Genomic DNA, 19,147 nt, shown 5'->3' with positions numbered 1-19,147 from the left:
AAATCAGCAGGAGCCTTTAACTAGAGCCGTTACCTAAGACTTTGCAGTGTCAATACTTTTTCTCCTTTATCCTGTGTTTTTGTGTTTGTTTACACCTGTGCGTCCATGTTTGCGGCAAGTGTGAGAGTCAAACTGCTTGTGCGTGTTACAAACATTCGCACAAAGTACCAAGATGGACGTAGATATGAACATTCTAAGTTGGAGGGCATGAGACAAACACATGCACAGACAACATCTGACCTCGCAGCATCAGTCCCCCCTCCCTTCCCCTTCCCTCCCTGGTCACCCTCCTCCCCCCAGAGGTCTTTGATTTGGCATCCTGGTACTCCTTGATAGGGGGTAGGGGCTTCGGGGGAGTCAGTCTGAGGGACAGTTGTAGCTGTTGATCCACAGCAGGTCGTCCAGCACACCCCAGTGCAGGTAGAGGATGGAGCCCACCACCAGTACGTGCATGATCTGGTGGCTGTTGCACCAGTAGTCAAAGAGGCCTGGGCGAAAACGCTCCGGGATGCGCGTGATGTTGATGACCCCGCCCAGCACGGCCAGCGCGTCCATCGTGAGGAAGTGGCGGAGTGAGGTGGGGCTTCCACCGCCAACGCCCACCCAGCGGAGCAGGAAGAAGGAGAAGCGAAAAAGCGCCTGCCAGGCAAAAGAGCGCAGCCGGCGAACGCTGCTCCGAGCCGTTACGGCACAGTAGATGGCATGGCTGGACAGCAGGATGTAGACTAACAGGGCCACAGTGCGGATGAACGGGTAGCACAGCAGTGTGCTGTAGACGATGGGCAGCGCCCCTGAGACAAGAAAACATACAGGGGGAAGTCAGAACCAGGGCCCAACAATTTGGGAAAATAATCAAAAGCAGTTGTGATAGGGGAAAAAAGACATTGTGACTATTTTAAGTAATATTGCAATTTTGACATGAACTTCTATATTGAAGGAAATGCTCATTTTTGTTTCATTCTCATTTTGATTAAGAAAAACATACAAAAAACAATGAAAGGAGGATTTTTTTAAAAAGTACTCAAACACTTTAGAAGTGTCACACTAAATATATTTAAACTACACTCGAATATTAACAATATGACAGCTGCAGTAACTTTTGAAAGTTGGGTCTCCTCTGAAAAGAGCAAAGCAGAGAGTCAACCTTATACCTAGGCAATGCATACTGATGAAGAATATGCACTGTACGTCCAAAGAAGCACCCAGAGTCACAGTTCTGAACTCAAACTCAGTGGATAACTTCACCCATGGTGCAAATGTGTTTCAGATTTAATGTTTTTTGTTCTGTACAACAGCTGTTTTGGGATGTGATGTGGAATCATTCTCTCGCTATATGCTACTGTGGAGTTCAAGAGTATTCCATTCAAATAAAAGTAAAGTTATTCTGGTTAAAAGTTACTTAAGTAGAAGAAAAAGTAAATGTGATTTTGAAATGTACTCAAAAAAGTACAACTACCCCAAAAAACGAAATTCCACCCCTGGATTTTGCAAACTATTCTGAGAAACTGACACTTGAAGGTTTGCATAATGTATATAACTATTAAATATTTCACCCTCTGCAATTTGAAAATTTCAGTAGGACGTGTGGCACACGTCTATGGCTCAGCCTGAGGTAGTATACAAAAAGGAGCGCTGATGTTCAACCTAACAGCATCAATGCAACACATGCTGCTAACAAAACCCCAAAGTGGTCAAGATGTTTGAGCACTGTGGGTTATTTTGCTCTCAGAGCAGAACACCGCAGACAGGTCTTTGAATTCAGCACTTTACTTCTGTCATTTACAAGCTGGTAAAGCAAAACCTTTCAGATTTTTCAATTTTGATAAAATGAACAAAAACAGCATCAAAACACTGGAGAAAAAATACATTAAATCAAGTAAGAAAACTTGAAAGTATCTAAACTTGAGGATTAAAAACACTGAAAAAATTAGAAAATAGTTGATTGTTCCATCAATTCATCAATAGGCAACTAACAAGTGAACTAACCTGGAACTATCAAATTAAGTGCTGTTATTATTTCAGCAGATGAAGAGAGATGAGAAGGGGAAGACAGAACGAGGGAGTAAAATGCATCACAGGGATCAGGTTAGAAACACTCAGCCATAGTAGCTGTAGGAATGTGAGACTTTGCCAAAGAAATATTATAAATGCACTATTGTAAATCATCTGTATCAGTCCCCTTCAGGTCTGAGGAACTGCAACAGGCATAACTTTCCTTTTAAAGGACATATATTACCCTTAACCAGACATTTTTAACAATTAATGCAGGATTTTTTACAGCACCAAAGCTAAAGTTAATTTTGTCTCAAAATATTCATAATGTGAACAAGCAGGTCAGGACCATCAAGCCATAACTGCTCATTTTACTTAACAGGTGCAGCTTTGCTGCATTAACACTGCCCCTATGGAAAAAACCCATTTACATCAATTTTATATGTTAGTTTAATATAATATCAATATGAAGTCAGAGGTCAAAATTTAAATCCTGACCCCATCTTCATGGATTATTGCCTGTTTAAATTGCTTGTTTAAACTCCACAAATAAAAGTAAAATATAGCCCATGTCACTGTGTTAATACAGGCAGCATGGACAGATCAGCAATCATTACAGAACCTGGATTATTGCTTACACTGGCCTCTCAACTCAGTTGTCAAATTTGTTCTGACGAATCAATAACGGTAAACCTCCAAGCAAACCACCTCATGGTAAATCATTGACAATCAATACTGAGAAGTTCCGCCCTCAGACAATACACAGCAGCAATAACACAAGTGCAGCCGAGGATGAATGCAAAACGATAAGCAGTAAAGAAAATGCACTGAGACTCACCCAACGTGTTGATCATGCAGATTCCACACACGTCCAGCTTGAGGAGGGTGTGGTACACGGGCTCCCCTCCTTCGTGGTTCATGAAGAGGTGATAGAGCACAGAGCCCAGCTGAGGCGATAGGCAGGCCAGGAAGTGCACCACACCCAGCCACGTAACGCTGATCTGGGACCAGGGAATGTTAAGAGGCAGCAGCACCAGGAAGCAAACCAGAGGGATGCCTGTAAACGGAGATAGCACAGGTGGTTGTTCCAGTGAAAATAAAAAACAAGCTTGTATGTTACTTTTGAGGAAAAAATTGGCATGTATTGTGTAGGGAATTTCATAAGCTACTACGTATCAGAGAGATGGTGTAAAGTCTTGAAAAAAAAGGCATAATACCCCCATTTTAAGTTAATTGGACCACAATGGATGTAGCAGGTAACAGCCATATTTAGCTTGTTTACTCTAAAGCCACATATATCCATGACAGATTTGGAGTTTTGAGTTTTGTCCCATGTTGGTCTTGTTGGTGCACACAACACACTATGAGGACAACATGGTTGGATCTGTCATATGGCTATGTAAGGTCTCACACATTGAGAAAATTCAGAGATTTAACAAATCTTATTGTATGCCAGGCTTTAGGCCAAAACTGCATACTTGCATATTGCTTACAACATACTCAAACAGGATTAGTGTATTAGAATTCTAACCTGCTGGTTAGAATGCATTAACAAAAATACTTAATGCATTTTTGACTCTGGTTTTTTTCTTACTAATTCTAAAATGTATCATGGTTAAGTGCTTTTATTCTTACACCACTTGCTGGTTACAAAGCATTTTAATGCAGCTGAGAATCAGGAGTGAGTTTGCATATCATGCTTAAGATTTATCTTAGTATTCATTCTGGCATTTCTCGCACACACAAAGCATACACATACATACCACTAATTCAGAACTAGAGATGGGACATTATTTTTGAATATTCTAGCAGACATTACTGTATAAAAATTCAAGTGTTCATTACGATTTCATCTCATATTTCAAAGAATAGTTTTAAATGAGCTTTACTAGCACCTGGTTGTAAGGCATTACTACATCTAGATCATGTCTGTACACAGAACTGCTCACAAAAATGGCTTGGTTCCTGAAAGGCCCTGTAAACAGGCCCTCTAGATGTCATTTAATAATAAATGGTAATAATATCAGTGGGTTACATTGGATCAATAGCATAAGTGCTAGCCTTCTGGCTATTTGCCTCTTGAGCCTGGCTCTAATCAGCTTTGGAGCAGATGAAAAAGTTTGTCACTGGTCTTAGCATGGCCATTCACACAGACATCACCATCCTGACATTTAAACTCATCAAGCCCTCCTATTTTTGTTGCCTACAAGGAAATTAATTTAGGCTTGAAATAAAGGGTAAATATTGCTTGAATTTAGGGTGGACCGTGTCTTTGCAAACCTCCAAATGCAAATGCTACACAGCGTGGTCCCAGAAAGATTTCCTTGTCATTTAAGAAATGATCAGTCTTTATAATATACTGTTGATTAAAGAATACATAAATACCTGCTTCAGAAGGCATTCTTTCTTAATCTAAAATTACTGTGAATGGGGAGCTAAATTTGTGTTAGCCCATTAAAGGCACTTTACAGTATGTGTTAGCATCAAGCTAACAAACTAAGATGTTCATCCCACTCCACTTGCTGTTGACGCCTTAATAGGAAGTTTATGTGAAATACGCATTGCTGTTTGGAATAAGTCCTAATAGAATTAGTGTGCTGAAAAGTGTGCTGTTTCATTCACAGCTGTAACTTATGGTCAACCAGTACCAAGCTGAGAGGTGGAGTTGGAGCATCTGTTAAGCTTCCCAGCAAACAGCTACAATGCATCAACCTGTAATTCAGATCAGTAATGTCCCTTATTGTGCATAACTGTGAGCATCAATATAATCAAAATGAACCAGTCATTGAGGATTTATCTCTGTACAGTATGTGCTGATAAAAAAAATTTGCTACTCAGCTCGAAAACATTTTTTAAAAAGGCTGCTGACACTTTAATCTCTGCTGTCGAAATGAGAGTTTTAAAATGAGTGTTAATAGGACTTCTTTAGCTTGTGGAGCCAGCCTCAAGTGGACACTTGAGAAATTGCAAGTTTCTGCACATCTGTGTTGGCTTCATTTTTTAAGAACTGTTGAAGAGAGCAATGCCTGATGACGGTTTAACTCAGGACTTCTGAAAGCATAGGTACACTTTTGTTTTCTTTTTTTAAACAGTCCAAGAGCGAGTGGCAGCAAAGGGCTCCAACAATGCTGAGTGTGTGCAGACACCAGCAAGAATACTGTGGAGCAGAGCAGAAACTGACATGATTGGCACAAATGTATCCGTGTTACCCTGTGAGGAAAAGACAAGGCTCCCCGTGGGCTTTTATACTGATGCAGCAAAGGACCAACACTGCTAATGCTACTTGGTTCAATCTATGTGTCTGTTTTTGGCATAGGAGAGACACTCACTGCTTTGTGAGCAAAATCCAGACCTTGAAATTTGATCCACATCCAGTTGTTACGATCATTTATCACACATCGTACTCCCTGACCCCCATTTTTTTTTTTTTTTAATGTTGCTCACTCTGCCTTTTCCAATGTCAATGCACGGCCAGGTGATACAGGCAATGCCATCTACTGTAACACATCTATTTTAAGTGTGTTATCGCTGCTCCTCCCCCACTCATCCATGCACAGATGACCGGCCATTCTCAGCTCCAATCAGGGCTACACTGAGTGTCTGAGATCAGAGTTGTGTAAAGGGATTTTATATGCAAATAAGGCTCATAAAACATGATCTTAAATGTCAGAACATTAAAAAAAAACAAGCTTTCCTCTGCATTTCCACTCTAGCTAGACGGAAGCTCACCAGATTAAACATCACACCTTTGTACAGACACTGATGTTAAAGGTGCATTTTCAGGTCACATGCCCATCTGACGTCACTGGACTTTTATAAAGACTTCCAAGGGCCACTTCCCTCGTGATCACTGCAGTTTTGATGAGCAACTGCTGCCGACTGAGGTGCAATAAAATGACGACCTTCAGATTGAGGAAGTTGTCAGAAGCGAGTACACTGAGGATGAACTTAGTACACTCTCAACAGCTGTAGGATGTACTTTAATGGGCATAATAATAGGGACAGGGCCAAAGACATACATTGCCAGGCAGTTGGCAGTCTCATCATATCAGTCTGAGAATAGAATAACAGCATGCAGATTGCTAACACGCTGACACATCAGTCTAACCTCTGGCTGTGCAGATTAACACATAACCGCAATTAATTTTGACTTTCCCTGACCCATTGTTGTCTAATAAGGAAGCACAGCAGTTCATATTTTTCATTCAGTCACTTTTTAATCAATCTATTCTCTATTCATTAAATTTGTGCAGGTGCATTTTTAATTTTTGGACTGTCCTGAAATATCCAGAAAAGACAAAAAAAAAAAGAATATGAGTCAGAGTGTATTTTCCATTTCTTTCATCTGAGGACTCCCGAAGGAGCGCCTGTGGTGATGTTGCTCTCATTCAATTATTTAATATCAGGCAGTAAGAACATGCCACTTACACACTTTGTGAATTAATATAAGACAGGTTAATTGGACAATCTTTAAAAGCATGTTAAATAAGATCCACAAATGTCTCACTTTATGAAGAGCTGAGACTAAGCAGCTGGATCAGGGATCACACCTTCTATTATCATTCAATGTGACTGGCTATTGCATTACTATAAGCATGGAAGGTTGGCTGTGTGAAATTACTATCATCACAGAACTACCGTGGAAAAAGAAAAACTGTCAATACATGCGTACAACATGTATTGATGCAATATGGAGGTGGATGGTGGACAAAACTAGTATGAAGGACAACTACTGTATCTGGCACTGGCTAATATTATGCTATTAGCTTCAACAAATCCACAAAGTTTAAGGGCATATGTACATGCTTACTGCTGCATGGCACAGCTCCCCTTGCGGCATGGTATAAAATACTTCTCGATCTTGGTGCAGCTGCTTTCAACAGCATTTCACCCTCTTTGTATAAAATTCCTCTATGCCATGAAAGAAGTGTTTAATTGTCTAAGGGGCTCTAGAAGAGCACTTGAGCATTGTCACAGCAGCATAAACAAGAATAATAGATACAGCAACAGCTTCCAGTGGCAGTTCTTGCTTCCTTATGGGGCAGACCTTAACATTTAATCTAGTGCTTCCATGGACTTCATTTACATGTCATGCCTATCATGGCAGCTTCCATGGCAAGACTTGCCCCAGTATAGAACTATAAAATGAAGAATTTATTTCTACATAATGTACCTTTAATGCACATTTTAAAATGGAACATTTCAGAGCAGAAATAAACATGTCTGCAGCCTGGTTCATAAACAGCTCTGGTCTGAATAGAACGTCATTTAGAAGACACTTTTATCCAATGCAAGAACATGTGCTCCTGATGTTAGGGGCATTTCCCAAGGACCCCTTCTGTGGTTTTGAAAGCCAGCCTCCTGCAATAAAGCCTGTTATGTAAACCAGTGAGCTATCCAGCCTTAAAGAGAAGGATATCATGGAGACAGAATGGGCAATGACATGTGGGATAGGAGCCGCAGTTTTGGCATCTTTTTTTAAAAGTGTTATTCTTTAATAAAATATTGAATACAAATTACAATCACAAATCATATAACTATTAAATTTGCCTGAATTGTAAAAACCACAGGTGCTGCCAAACAATAGCATTGTTGTGAACACCTTTCTTCACTGGATTGTACTCAACAACATTTTCTGCTCAATAGCCATGACAAGGACAACACTGACAAAATGAAGAAGATCTTAATGATTACCTTAATTATTTCAGTTCAGAGTAATACAAACTTTAACACCTTTTACTTGTCAAAAAACCTGATGCTAAATCATTATCTGACCTACATTTTCGCCAACATAAAGTAACTAAGTATCTAGTCACTGTTTGGTGCATTAAATGAAGAAAGAGTGCCTTGAAATTTGTTCTAATTTTCATTGGAATAATGTCAACTTTTAGATCTAAGGAGTGCATAAAAATGAAGATAGAAGTCTTCCAGTCGTTTTCCTAAGAAAGTAAAGTATGTCAATGTTTGTTGTATTCTATCAACGCAATAATCTTAACTCTCTGAAATTGTGGGTGTTTTTATTACCTGTTTCAGATTACATTAATCACCAACTGATGGGTAAGAGAAAAAAATCCTGAATCTACTACTGTGCTGCTTTCCAGGTTTTGAAAATAACATGATAAGCAAACTAATGAATGCAGCAGTCAAATACATTCTTTTTTAAAAAGATCTATTCTTGAACTTTTTATGACTTCATTAACAGAGGAGGACAATAGACAGAATCAGAAACAGGGATGAAAGCTTGGGGGAGACATGCAGGAAAGTGCCACAGGCTGGACTGGAACCCGGGCCTATCACATACAGTGCTTAACAAATTTGTTAGACCACCACCCAAAGAAAGGTTTATGTCACAGCTGCCCTAAATTAACAGCACTGGTAATTACCAAAATCATTTTTTATGTTTCTGCAATGGTTAATGCACCAATATGTAAAAGCTCTTTAACTCAAGTGATATTTTTAATGCTAAAATCTAATAATTATTGTTATCCATGAATTTTCAAATTTACTGATTTACAAAAAAACTGAAAAAATAGTAAAGCACATTAATATTCCTTGATTAATATGTCAAATTAGTTATTTACTTGCAATCCTGAACAGAAAAATGAGTTTTAGTGGTTGAATGTTATGCTTGATTCATTTCTGACTTCTCAGAGAAGCCCAGTGAGCCGGCTCAAATTTGGGTACAAAAAGGTGAATTTAGTTTGAAATTCCTCATTCCTGTTCAAAATGGTAAAATGTGGAGAGCTCACAGAAAATGAAAGAGTCCGCATTAAAGCACTTCATGATGCTGGATGGTCTCTGCCGTTTTTATGACAGGTGGTCTAATAAATTTGTTAAGCCCTGTACATGGGGTGCGCCTTAACCACTAGGCCACCTGCACCCCAATCAAATTCTAAATAACCTGTTGTTTAATATTAACCTCCATCATTACATTTTTTCTCATGTGCATTTATGTTTCTGCATTTAAGTCTGTGACGGAATTTCCCTTAACGGGTATTTGTAAATGCATTATTCATTACTGACCTTACTCATCTGTCCCTAATGCTACTTTTGTTTTGAATTCCCCCTAAGCACCTTCAGCTCACTACTAGGAAAGTCCTCAAAGAATAATAAATCAAGTGATATTAATATATTATTTCCTTCTAAAATAAAAGTTGCATATAAATACTAAAGTTTAATCAATTTACTTACTGTATACAGCTCCTAGCGAATGCATTTTTTTTCACCTCTTTTTCAAATTGGTTTAATTTTCTCTAGTCTCTCATTGAATTTGTCTTGCCTCATTTTAAGTGCTTCTTCCCACCTTTTATATTGTTCTGATCTCTTTATGTTGTTCTATCTTTTTACCGTTCACATCTTCTTAAATCTTTGGTCCTCTTGGTCTGAACTTATTCAGCTGGTTCTTGTAGTGTCTGGATTCTTAATCTCTCTGTGTTTTTATAACATTTTGTGTCAATATACTGGCCTGGTTTTTGTTTGGGTTCTCTTAATGCATATGCTGTGGATGATCTTGTTGGTCTAGTCTTCTGTTTTTGTTTGGGGTCTTAAAGTACTTTGTAAACCCCTATTCTTATACGTACTATACAATTAAAGCTACAAATTCTATTATATATCATTAATACGGTCAAGCACCTCAACTTTGCACCATTTATATTTATATAGTATTTATCAGGGATGTGCAACTTGCAGCCCGAGTCCCACATGTGACTCTCCACCTCACACAGTGCAGCCCCCATGTCAATTTTAAATACCAATAAGTTATAAACAGTAAGAAAACTGCAGAGAAAACATGCAAATAGAAACATTTGTCTTACAATCTTATATTTTTAGTTCTTTGAAAAAATTTAGTACATATAATTGGCTGCATTGTAAAACTTTTATAATATGCATCACTAAAGACACTCATAAAAAATACTGAAGTGAAATATATCAAACTGTCCTGTTTGCTGTATTGAAAAAAAAACTGCTTGAAATCAATTTAATTCTGTTTATCTCATAAAATAACTCTATTTCTATTTGCACTTGGTTTAAAAAAATGTTGGAATTATAAATGATCATGGAATCAAACTATTGCTCCTCTCACTGAATTACTAGTAATAACAACAGTTAAACTGAGAATATCTGATAATTTGTAACACTGTGGCCCTTTGGCACTGACTAAAACTGTCTATTCCTGATATATATGTATAGTTAAAGTTACAGTTAGGACTGATGTAGTGTCTCTTTAACCAACCTTCCTATCACTTTAAGTAAAAAATTCAATACATAAACAATAAATAAATTCTACTTAGGATCTCCACCTTCTTGAACTTATGATTCATCTTTTCAGATGATCATACAGACAAATTCTACAAATCAGTATTTGAGTATGGCTGAAATCAGAACAGAAAGGGTTAAGTCATGTGTGCAGAGTTTAGTGCAGCTGGGCTCTGGCTTGGCATCCTTTCAGCAGGTACCTTCTCTGAAAGGCTGTGTGGGTTAATAGTCAAAGTCACACCAGCAGCACAAATCTCAGGTGCTGACTAAGCAGTAAAAGCTGGCTGTTGTACTCACCGTGAGTGTATATGTTTCCGAGTTCATTGTGCAGGTAGAAGAGGCTTCTGATGCAGTCTTGCACCGAGGAGATTGGCCGGTATCCCGTTAGGACGTATTTATTAAACTGAAGATGTGGAGGTGAATTCGCCCAGTCCAGCAGCCTGGGTCCATTTAAAAATGCCATAGCAAACAGGACCGTTAAAAGGACGCCGCCGAATAAGTAAAAAACAGACTGTACACCTATATACACATTTAGTAATATTATTGCGACTAAAACCTTATGGGATACCATTGGTGTTGGTATTTGTTTGGGTCTCTTCCAATATTGTGCGATTAGCCTCCTAGCTTGGCGCTAACAGGCTCACGTAAAGTCTCTCAGCACTACCCGGTGACGGTGTGTCCGCGCCGCCGCTGTTCGCTCTTAACCGCCGGTGTCTGTGTGAGTGTCATCCGCAGGGCTGGAGACAGACACGGCCAGCCACATACATGGTGCAAGCTCAGGACGGTCATCACATTTGGCATCTAAAAGCTGTCCTTGTAGCACCTAAAAGCCAGAAGTGGATGACAGACAGCGTCCCTCATCATTTTAAAGCCACTTCCTTATTAGTTAGCATTCCTGTGCGGCAGCCGTACAGGCTCCAACGCGTCCCGGGCAGGGATGCTGTGGGTGTTTGAGTGAGAGCCGCGAGTCCATCCAACTCCAGAGGATGCTAGCTTGATCCTAGCGGTCAGATTTGCAGTAGAGGACTAGCAGGTCATTCCTTCACTAGAATTTAAGCAGACGGGTGTTATTCCATCCGGTCTGTTCCGTTTGACACAGGCTGGCTTTTGTTATGCTATTACATATAATCAGAGATCCGTGAATGTGGAGCGGAGATTTTAGTGAAGGACTGCGGGCTAGCAAGCCGGGCAGTCGGCTACCGATGTCCTGTAACTGAGGATGCTGATATTAGAGCCGGGTGTCTCAAAGCACTCGTGGTCCACGTTGTAAAGCTTACATTCAGTTTCTTCGACATCTCTTTTATCCCTTTATTTTCCATCATTATTTCTGTCTGGGTGTATTCCTTGAAATCCGGTGTCTCCCCTGGCGGCCTCAGGTCCCCTGCATCGCCTCTACACAACTGTCAAGCTACATGGATTACTGATGACGATACTTCCGGTCATTGTTTACAAAATAAACTCACACCTAGGAACATACCACGTTTAACAGAGAGTTCGCTGCAGAGTATTAGGGTAAGAAATGAGAATAAAAAAGAGGAGGGAGACATTTTTTCAATATGTAATTAAGTCCAAATTTATAGGAAAAAAGTGGAAATATTGTGTTTAAGCTAAAATGTTAAAAAGCCAACATGCTTAGAGAAACGTTGAAATGTTGAGTGAAAAATGTCAATTTAGGGAGAAAAAGTAAAATTCAAATGCCCTGAGAGAAGTCTAAATATTCAAGAAAAAGTTGAAATTGGTATAGCAAATATGTAAATATGGGGGAAAAGTAAAAACGAGACTAACAAAGTCATTTCCTCAACTGTATTTTAACATTATTCTTGACCTTTTAACTTTTTTTGACCTTTTGAATTTATTCTAATCATTTGGCCTACATTGCAGGCCTTAATGCTCAATACTGATCTTTTTCAGATCTTTTTTTTTTTTTGTTTGGCTGTTCACATTGTAGTTGACTTCCAAAAGATCAAGATCTGGATCAAGATACATATCTGATTTAGAAACACATATGAAAGTGGCCTGCGTCTGATATGAAAAGATCAGATTCAATGTTACTTGTGCTGTTTACACTGTCAGAGATAATCAGATATGAGTCACATATGAAAAAAAATCAAGTTTGTCTCATTTTAAACTGCAGTGTGAACGTAGCCTTTGACTTTTTTTTGAAATGCACAATGACGACCCCCATGCATGTCTCTCATACCCTTACTAGCAGTTTATAGAGGAAACATTGTACTGCAGCGGTCATCAGCTTCATTTGTGCAAGGGTCAGCTTTTTCCACAGGAAATCTGGGGGGCAGATTTTTGATAAAACTAAAGGAATTTTCAAATTGGTCAAAATAACATATTCTGTTGAAATATTTTTATTTTCTTTTAACTTGTCATTTTTAGGCCCTAACAGTGAGATCAGTCCCTATATCGCAGCCAGCCACAAGGGGGCGATTGAACAATTTAGCAGAATGTTTTTGTGGCTTTCATGTTGTCCATCACTGGGTTTGATGCTAATATGCAAGAGCTGACATAGATTACACAGTTTTTATCACTAATGGACTGATAAATATGTGCTTAACATGCATCGTATTTGCTAATAATGGCTGACAGGTGGATTTCTGAAAAATGGATGAAGCATGAAGCCATTCCTGATTAAACTGTTTCAATCTCAGTTGCTTTTGAGTTGTTTTAATAGCTGCAGGGAGTTTATTCAAAGAAAAAGAAGGAGAAAGGGTAACTGAAATACCACATTATTTTTCCTATGCACATGCTCTGAATTTGAAAATGTTCTGGGGGCCAAATGGGAAGGTGTGGGGGGGCTCATGTGGCCTGTTCTACTGTATTACTTTTCTCAAACCGCAATAATAAAATCATTCATAGTAAGCATGAATGGTTAATTTCCACATCACAGCTTTGTACTGGGAAAAAACTGTTAGAGTAAAGAAAATGTGGCATTTGTTTTATTAAACACCAAAGACACTTTGTTATGAGGCAGGTCTTAAAAACAAGAAATCCCTAAGCATTAGAGAACTTCATCCCTGTTCTTTTTTGTTATTTTCCTTGAAGCACAAAATAGCCTTCTAGTATTGCACTTGCTTCCTGTGACATCCATGATATTTCAACTTAATACTAGCTGCAGTGTTTAAATGCTGTCATGAAAAAAATAATTAAATTCAGTTTAGCCCAAACCAAGTTTATGGTTGCTGGCTCCTGTCGTACAACAGACTCTCTGGGAATTTAACTGAAATATTCTAGATTTTCAAACAAACAAAGACAGTATGCTGAGGACAATCATGTTCAGTTGAGCTTGTTTAAACATCACAAACACACAAAAGTGATGATGAGGAGGACCTTTAGGAGGGGCCACAGCAAATATTTGTCTTTGGACAGGTACGGCCCTATTACTCACCACAGTCTTCCCTGACTGCATTGCATACATACTCTTTAGATCATTTACCCCTGCTTTGGAAAACACAGTTCAGCTTAAGGTTGCAATGTTCTACCAAACAGAGAGATGAACAACAAAACCAGGGACTTTGAGAAATCTGGGGCGCCTTAACCAGCAGTACTCTGTAATTCATGTCACACTTTCAAATAAAGACCGATGCTTCCAACAAACTGAATTTAATTTAAAGTTCAAAGTGTACTTTGAAAGCATACCTGGAGAAAAAATTACTAAAAAGTATATGTCAGAGGATTGATACAAAAAAATCCAGTTCATTTAAATCCATCATCATTGAAGGAGTTATAAACTTCAGCGGCTGAGATAGGAGAGACTCTGCATACAATTGTTGCCTAGGTTTTTCACTAGTCAAAGCTTTGTGGAAGAGTGGCAAAGAGAAAGCCACAGTTGAAGAAAACTCATATTAAATCTCAACTAGAGTTCGCCAAGAGGCATGTGGGAGACTCTGTGGTCAAGTGGAAAAATGGTGCTTTTTGGCCATTAGACAAGGCGCTATGTTTGGCAGACACCAAACACTGCACATCACCACAAACACACCATCCCCACTGTGTAACACAGTTGGGGCAGCATCATACTGCAGGGATGCTTCTCAGCAGCCAGCCCTGAAAGGTTTGAAAAGGTAGAGGGTAAAATGAATGTGGCAAAATACTGGAGGATAATCTTATTCAGTCTGCAAGAGACCTACTGCTTGGGGGAAGCAAGACAATGACCCAAAGCATACAGCAAAAGCTACGAAGAAATGGTTTAAAGCCAATAAGGTGAATGCTCTGGAGTAGCCCAGTCAAAGCCCAGACCTCAATCCTATAGAGGATTTGTGGCTGGACTTGAAAAGGGCTGTTCATGACTGATCCCTGTGTAACCTGACAGAGCCTTAGCAGATTTGCAAAGAAAAATGCCGTAAGATTGCAGTGTCCAGATGTAAAAGCCTGATTGAGACCTATCCACACAGGTGCATCTAATAAATACCAACTTGAAGGGGGTGAAAATTTATGCAATCACTTATTTTACCTGAAAAAATTATTAAATTGATATTACTTTGTTCATCAATCCATGCATCCATCCATTTTCTTCTGCTTCTCCTGGGTCAGGTCACAGAGGCAGCAGGCTAAGCAAGTAAACCCAGACATCTCCCTCCCCGGCAACATTTTCCAACTCCTCCTGGGGGGTTTTAAGACGTTCCCAGGCCAGATGAGATATAATCTCCTTCAGCAAATTCTGGGTCCACCCTTCCAGGTCTCCTTTCAGTTGGATGTGCCCTGAAGAGACATTAATCAGATGCCCGAACCACCTCAACTGGCTCTTTTCGACCTGAAGGAGCAGTGGCTCTACTTCGAGATCCTTCCGGATGTCCTAGCTCCTCACCCTATCTCTAAGGCTGAGGAATCCCATTTAGATCACTTGAACCCATGATCTTGTTCTTTCGGTCATTACCCAGAGTTCATGACCATAGGTGATGGGTGGGACAAAGATCAACCGGTAAATTGAGAGTTTTGCCTTCTGGCTCAGCTCCCTCTTCACCACGGCGGTGCAGTATAACACCTGCAATACCGCAGATGCTGCATCAATCCGCCTGTCGGTCTCACAGTCCCTTCCACTGTCACTCATGAACAAGACCCTGAGGTACTTGAACTCCTTCACTTGGGGCAAAGACACCCTCTCCACCACATGGACATTAAAGAAGAAATTCTATTGACCATAATTGATTTATAATATAAATAAAATACTGGGGTGAATACTTTCAATAGGTGCTATACACCCACATATTATAGATGACACCATCTGATACCCTTTCATGTAGACTTCATCATTTATCATCATCATGGGGGCCAACTTTCTATCCCACAGTCACCTGACACAGCTTGAACTATCCACTGCACTGTCCGCCCTGTCTATAGTTACACTTCTCTACATGTACTGTGCGGCTTCACTTCTGATTTAAAAAAAAAACACAACTACAACAGTTAATGTGTGCATGGTTGACTTTCTTGTAAACTACCGGTATATTAGTTAGAAGTCATGGTGAACTTCACGCCAGTGTGGTAGTTGTGGTTATCTGCTCCTCCAATGAGAAATGACAACTAGAGCTAAAGATGATTCACACCACCTCCATCTTTCCCACCCTCTCTGCTGCATCGAACTTCTCACTTGTAAATCCAAACCTCTGTGGAACTTTGACAAATCAAACTCCTTTTTCTGACAATCAACAAATTATTCAAATGTTTAAGATTTCCAAATGTAGGAGAGAAGTGGAGAATACCATAGTATGTTTTGTAGTCAAGCCTCCATACTATGAAAAATACAAGAGAAGCCAAAACTGAGCATCTTAGCAAAGCATTAGGCCACCAACTCAGCAGGCAGTAACATGGAGGGGATTCTATGAAGGTCAAGTCACACTTATGAGCTTCTCTCATTAAGATCACACTGAATATGATGGGACAGTTAGACAGAGTTGCTGTAAGCACCTGATGTTAGTGTGGTAGCTCTACTGGGGAGGTAAACATTTAAAATAAAGAAGAACTATAGCTCTTAATCACGCTAACAATCAGGACAACCTTAGAAGGATCCACAGTGACCATTCATTGTGTTTCTGGGCTGCTGCATATTAGTCAGTATGAAGATAAGTTGTTTACTCTGAAGTCATCAAGCTGTGAAACCCTCCTTTTGCAGCCTGTTCTCTCCTCGACCACCATCACCTAAGCCTCAAATTGGTCCACCCTATGAAAACGAAAGACAGATCTGCTTTACAGTTAGTCAGCGTGGACACACAGGATAGACGTGAGTACATGATAACTATTCCTATTATTAAACTTTTTATATTGAGACTTAAAAAACAATGTTTTCAAATTGGAAAGGTACAAAATGCTTTTAAAAAGTCAATAAGAGATTGTTGCTTTTCAATGTGTGGCGTTTTCATAATCAGATATGAAACTAAAAACATGAGCCAAATTTTTTTTCCAAAATTTAGGCCAAAATCTCGGAGGATGAATTTGTACTTTGATTTTAAGATTCAGAAATAGAACCTGGTTTTTAGACTGCATTAACTAGCATGGATTTACTTGCTCAAGGTTGTTTTGTTTATTTTCAGGATAAACCATCAATGCGAATCAATCCCCAAACACAAAGCAACATGTCTCTACTAAACATCTGCATCTTTGCAATTCTCAGCCTGCATTTCCCTCTGCTGACAAATCAGTCGTGCATGAAGGGGAGACCAAAACAGTGCCTGGAGGCAGAATTTGCTCCAGGTATAAATTTGGCTGGTGAAGGCTTCGACATCACCACCATGGCACGCAAAGGGGCCTATGTGATCAACATGAATCACTGGAAACGCAAAGACAAGACCTGCACCCTGTGTAGGAACACCTTTATGGAGGACAAACTGCAAAAGCTGCCCTTGTCAGTGGTCGACTGGAGAGCAATGCAGTCCTGCAACAGCAAAGTGGTCAGTAAACTTTACAGATCCAGCGAGTCTCTGGTCAGTAGCAGCACTTCGTCTGTTGAAAACAACTGGCAGGTCAATTTAGATTTTAAATTGGGGAAGATTGGTGCCTCACTCATGCTTGCTGGTACCAACTCAAAACTGTCTGATTACTCCATGGCAAAAACAAAGAATGACAAATTCAGCTTCACAAGCCAGAGCATGGCCTGTGAGTACTACAGGTAAGGAGATAGAAATGTATCCAATCAAGACAATGACTAGGCTAATAAAATGCTTATATATACATGCAATGTCTTTAAACAGCTACAGAGTGTCCGGTAGACCGAAGCTGCACAGGGAATTTTTGAAAGCAGTGAAAGATCTACCCAAAATCTACAGCCCTGAGCAGAAGCAACCATATTACAAACTAATTGACAACTTCGGTACCCATTACATCACCAAGGTGAATGAAAAATAATGGTACACGTTAGTTTCTAGTATTTCTAGAATCAACAAATGAATATATATATATATAGATAGATAGATAGATAGATAGATAGATAGATAGATAAAATTTTGTAACATGCCTCTGTGATTCCAGGTGAAACTGGGAGGAAGTGTTGAATCTGTGACCAGCATTAGGCAGTGCCAGGCCAGCCTCCAGGGCCTCAGTATTGATGAGGTGCAGATGTGCCTGGAAGTCGAGGCAGCGGCAACCTACCATGCTACGATATCAACTAAAAACAAGCACTGCAAAAAGGACATTGACAAAACAGAAAACAAGGCAGCCTTTTCCAGTCTCTTCAATGACAGGTATGGAGCAACAACATAATTTTCCTTGGTCTGTTTGCAACAATGGTGTAAGCCTTCAGTGTCTTAAATGGCTACGTCATGAATAACTCAAACAACACCTTGATTTTGAGGGTATTAAAGTTGGAACCTTATGTTCTATTGGGTTCTTTATGATTGTCCAATTGTAAGCTCTGGCTCAGATGTTGAATCATTTTTAAAGCTGCATGTAAATTTCAACTTTTAAAACCAAATATGCAAACTTCTCTGAGCAAGTCTCTCTTTTATAGGTTTACAGAAATAAAGGGTGGCCACACAACAGAGCCAGACCTTCTCTTTTCTGCTGACAAAGATCCATCTGCCTATAAAGAGTGGTTGAAAACCTTACCAAAGAATCCAGACATAATCTCATACTCCCTTGACTCTCTGCATGAGTTACTGCCCAAGAACGACACTGTGCGGTCAAACTTGCGCACTGCACTAGGCCATTACATCCTTGAGAAAGGCTTGTGGAAGAACTGCAGTAGCAAATGTAATGCTGGTGTCAAGAGTGATGCGAAGGACTCCTGTGTCTGCCAATGCCACAATGATCCAGCTGTAAACCAAGACTGCTGCCCCACCCACAGGGGTATGGCACAGGTCATTATAACTGTCCAACGGGCCTCTGGTCTTTGGGGGGACTACTTCAGTTCCACGGATGGCTATGTGAAAGTGTTTTTTGACGACAAAATGGTCCAGCAGTCCCCTGTCATTCATAACAACAACAACCCACGCTGGGGAATGATCGCCCCCCTTGGCAGCAAGGATCTGTCATTGCGCAAGAAAGTGAGATTTGAAGTGTGGGACCGGGACAACAAGTGGGACGATGATCTGTTGGGAAAATGTGAGTGTGCTCTGTCCGCCGGAGTCAAGGATGATCTCTGTAGTCTCAAGCATGGTCAGCTCTTCTTCAAATGGGAGGTTAAATGTGCTCCTAGTCTCAGCGGACAATTATGCATGAACTACAAACCTACACCTATGAATCCAAGTCTGCAGAAGTTGTATGTGTCTCGCCATGCTCTTCCTATTCCAAAGGCCATGCTGTTAGAGATGGGCGTGTTCGTGGACCAAATTAGCTCTCAGACAAACCAGAGTCTGAGCACAGAGTTTCCAGTGGTTGATGTGATATAAAACCCTTAATTGGCCTCATAAATGGTTTTCTTTAATCCTTTATCATTGTATTACCAAGACCTTTAAAGCAG

General features: G+C 39.9%; 3 protein-coding genes across 7 annotated transcripts in view; 1 reads left to right on the top strand and 2 right to left on the bottom strand.

Moving 5' to 3' along the window:
* Positions 1 to 322: 322 nt before the first annotated feature.
* On the bottom strand, positions 323 to 11,626 carry paqr4a (progestin and adipoQ receptor family member IVa). Its single transcript, XM_041778133.1, has 3 exons — positions 10,546 to 11,626; positions 2,831 to 3,049; positions 323 to 791 (listed from the first exon to the last, which is right to left on the bottom strand). The coding sequence occupies exons 1-3, from the start codon at positions 10,817 to 10,819 to the stop codon at positions 358 to 360; spliced, it is 927 nt and encodes a 308-aa protein (XP_041634067.1). The 5' UTR covers positions 10,820 to 11,626; the 3' UTR covers positions 323 to 357.
* Positions 11,627 to 16,372: 4,746 nt separating this feature from the next.
* Positions 16,373 to 19,147, bottom strand: part of LOC121503629 (glycine-rich cell wall structural protein 2) — a 29,683-nt gene continuing 26,908 nt past the window's right edge. For all 5 annotated transcript variants that reach the window (XM_041778123.1, XM_041778124.1, XM_041778127.1 and 2 more), the window contains one exon: positions 16,373 to 16,435. In XM_041778123.1, coding sequence (XP_041634057.1) covers positions 16,389 to 16,435 — 47 coding nt within the window. In that variant the 3' untranslated portion in view covers positions 16,373 to 16,388. The remainder of the gene's footprint in view (positions 16,436 to 19,147) is intronic.
* LOC121503630 (perforin-1-like) lies at positions 16,463 to 19,076 on the top strand. Its single transcript, XM_041778130.1, has 5 exons — positions 16,463 to 16,474; positions 16,785 to 17,359; positions 17,442 to 17,580; positions 17,719 to 17,930; positions 18,197 to 19,076. The coding sequence occupies exons 2-5, from the start codon at positions 16,797 to 16,799 to the stop codon at positions 19,074 to 19,076; spliced, it is 1,794 nt and encodes a 597-aa protein (XP_041634064.1). The 5' UTR covers positions 16,463 to 16,474; positions 16,785 to 16,796.

The sequence above is a fragment of the Cheilinus undulatus genome, linkage group 21, assembly GCF_018320785.1.
Source record: "Cheilinus undulatus linkage group 21, ASM1832078v1, whole genome shotgun sequence".
Taxonomy (NCBI): Eukaryota; Metazoa; Chordata; class Actinopteri; order Labriformes; family Labridae; genus Cheilinus; species Cheilinus undulatus.
Note: the sequence above shows the minus strand (reverse complement) of the source record. Positions and strands in the feature narration are given on the sequence as shown.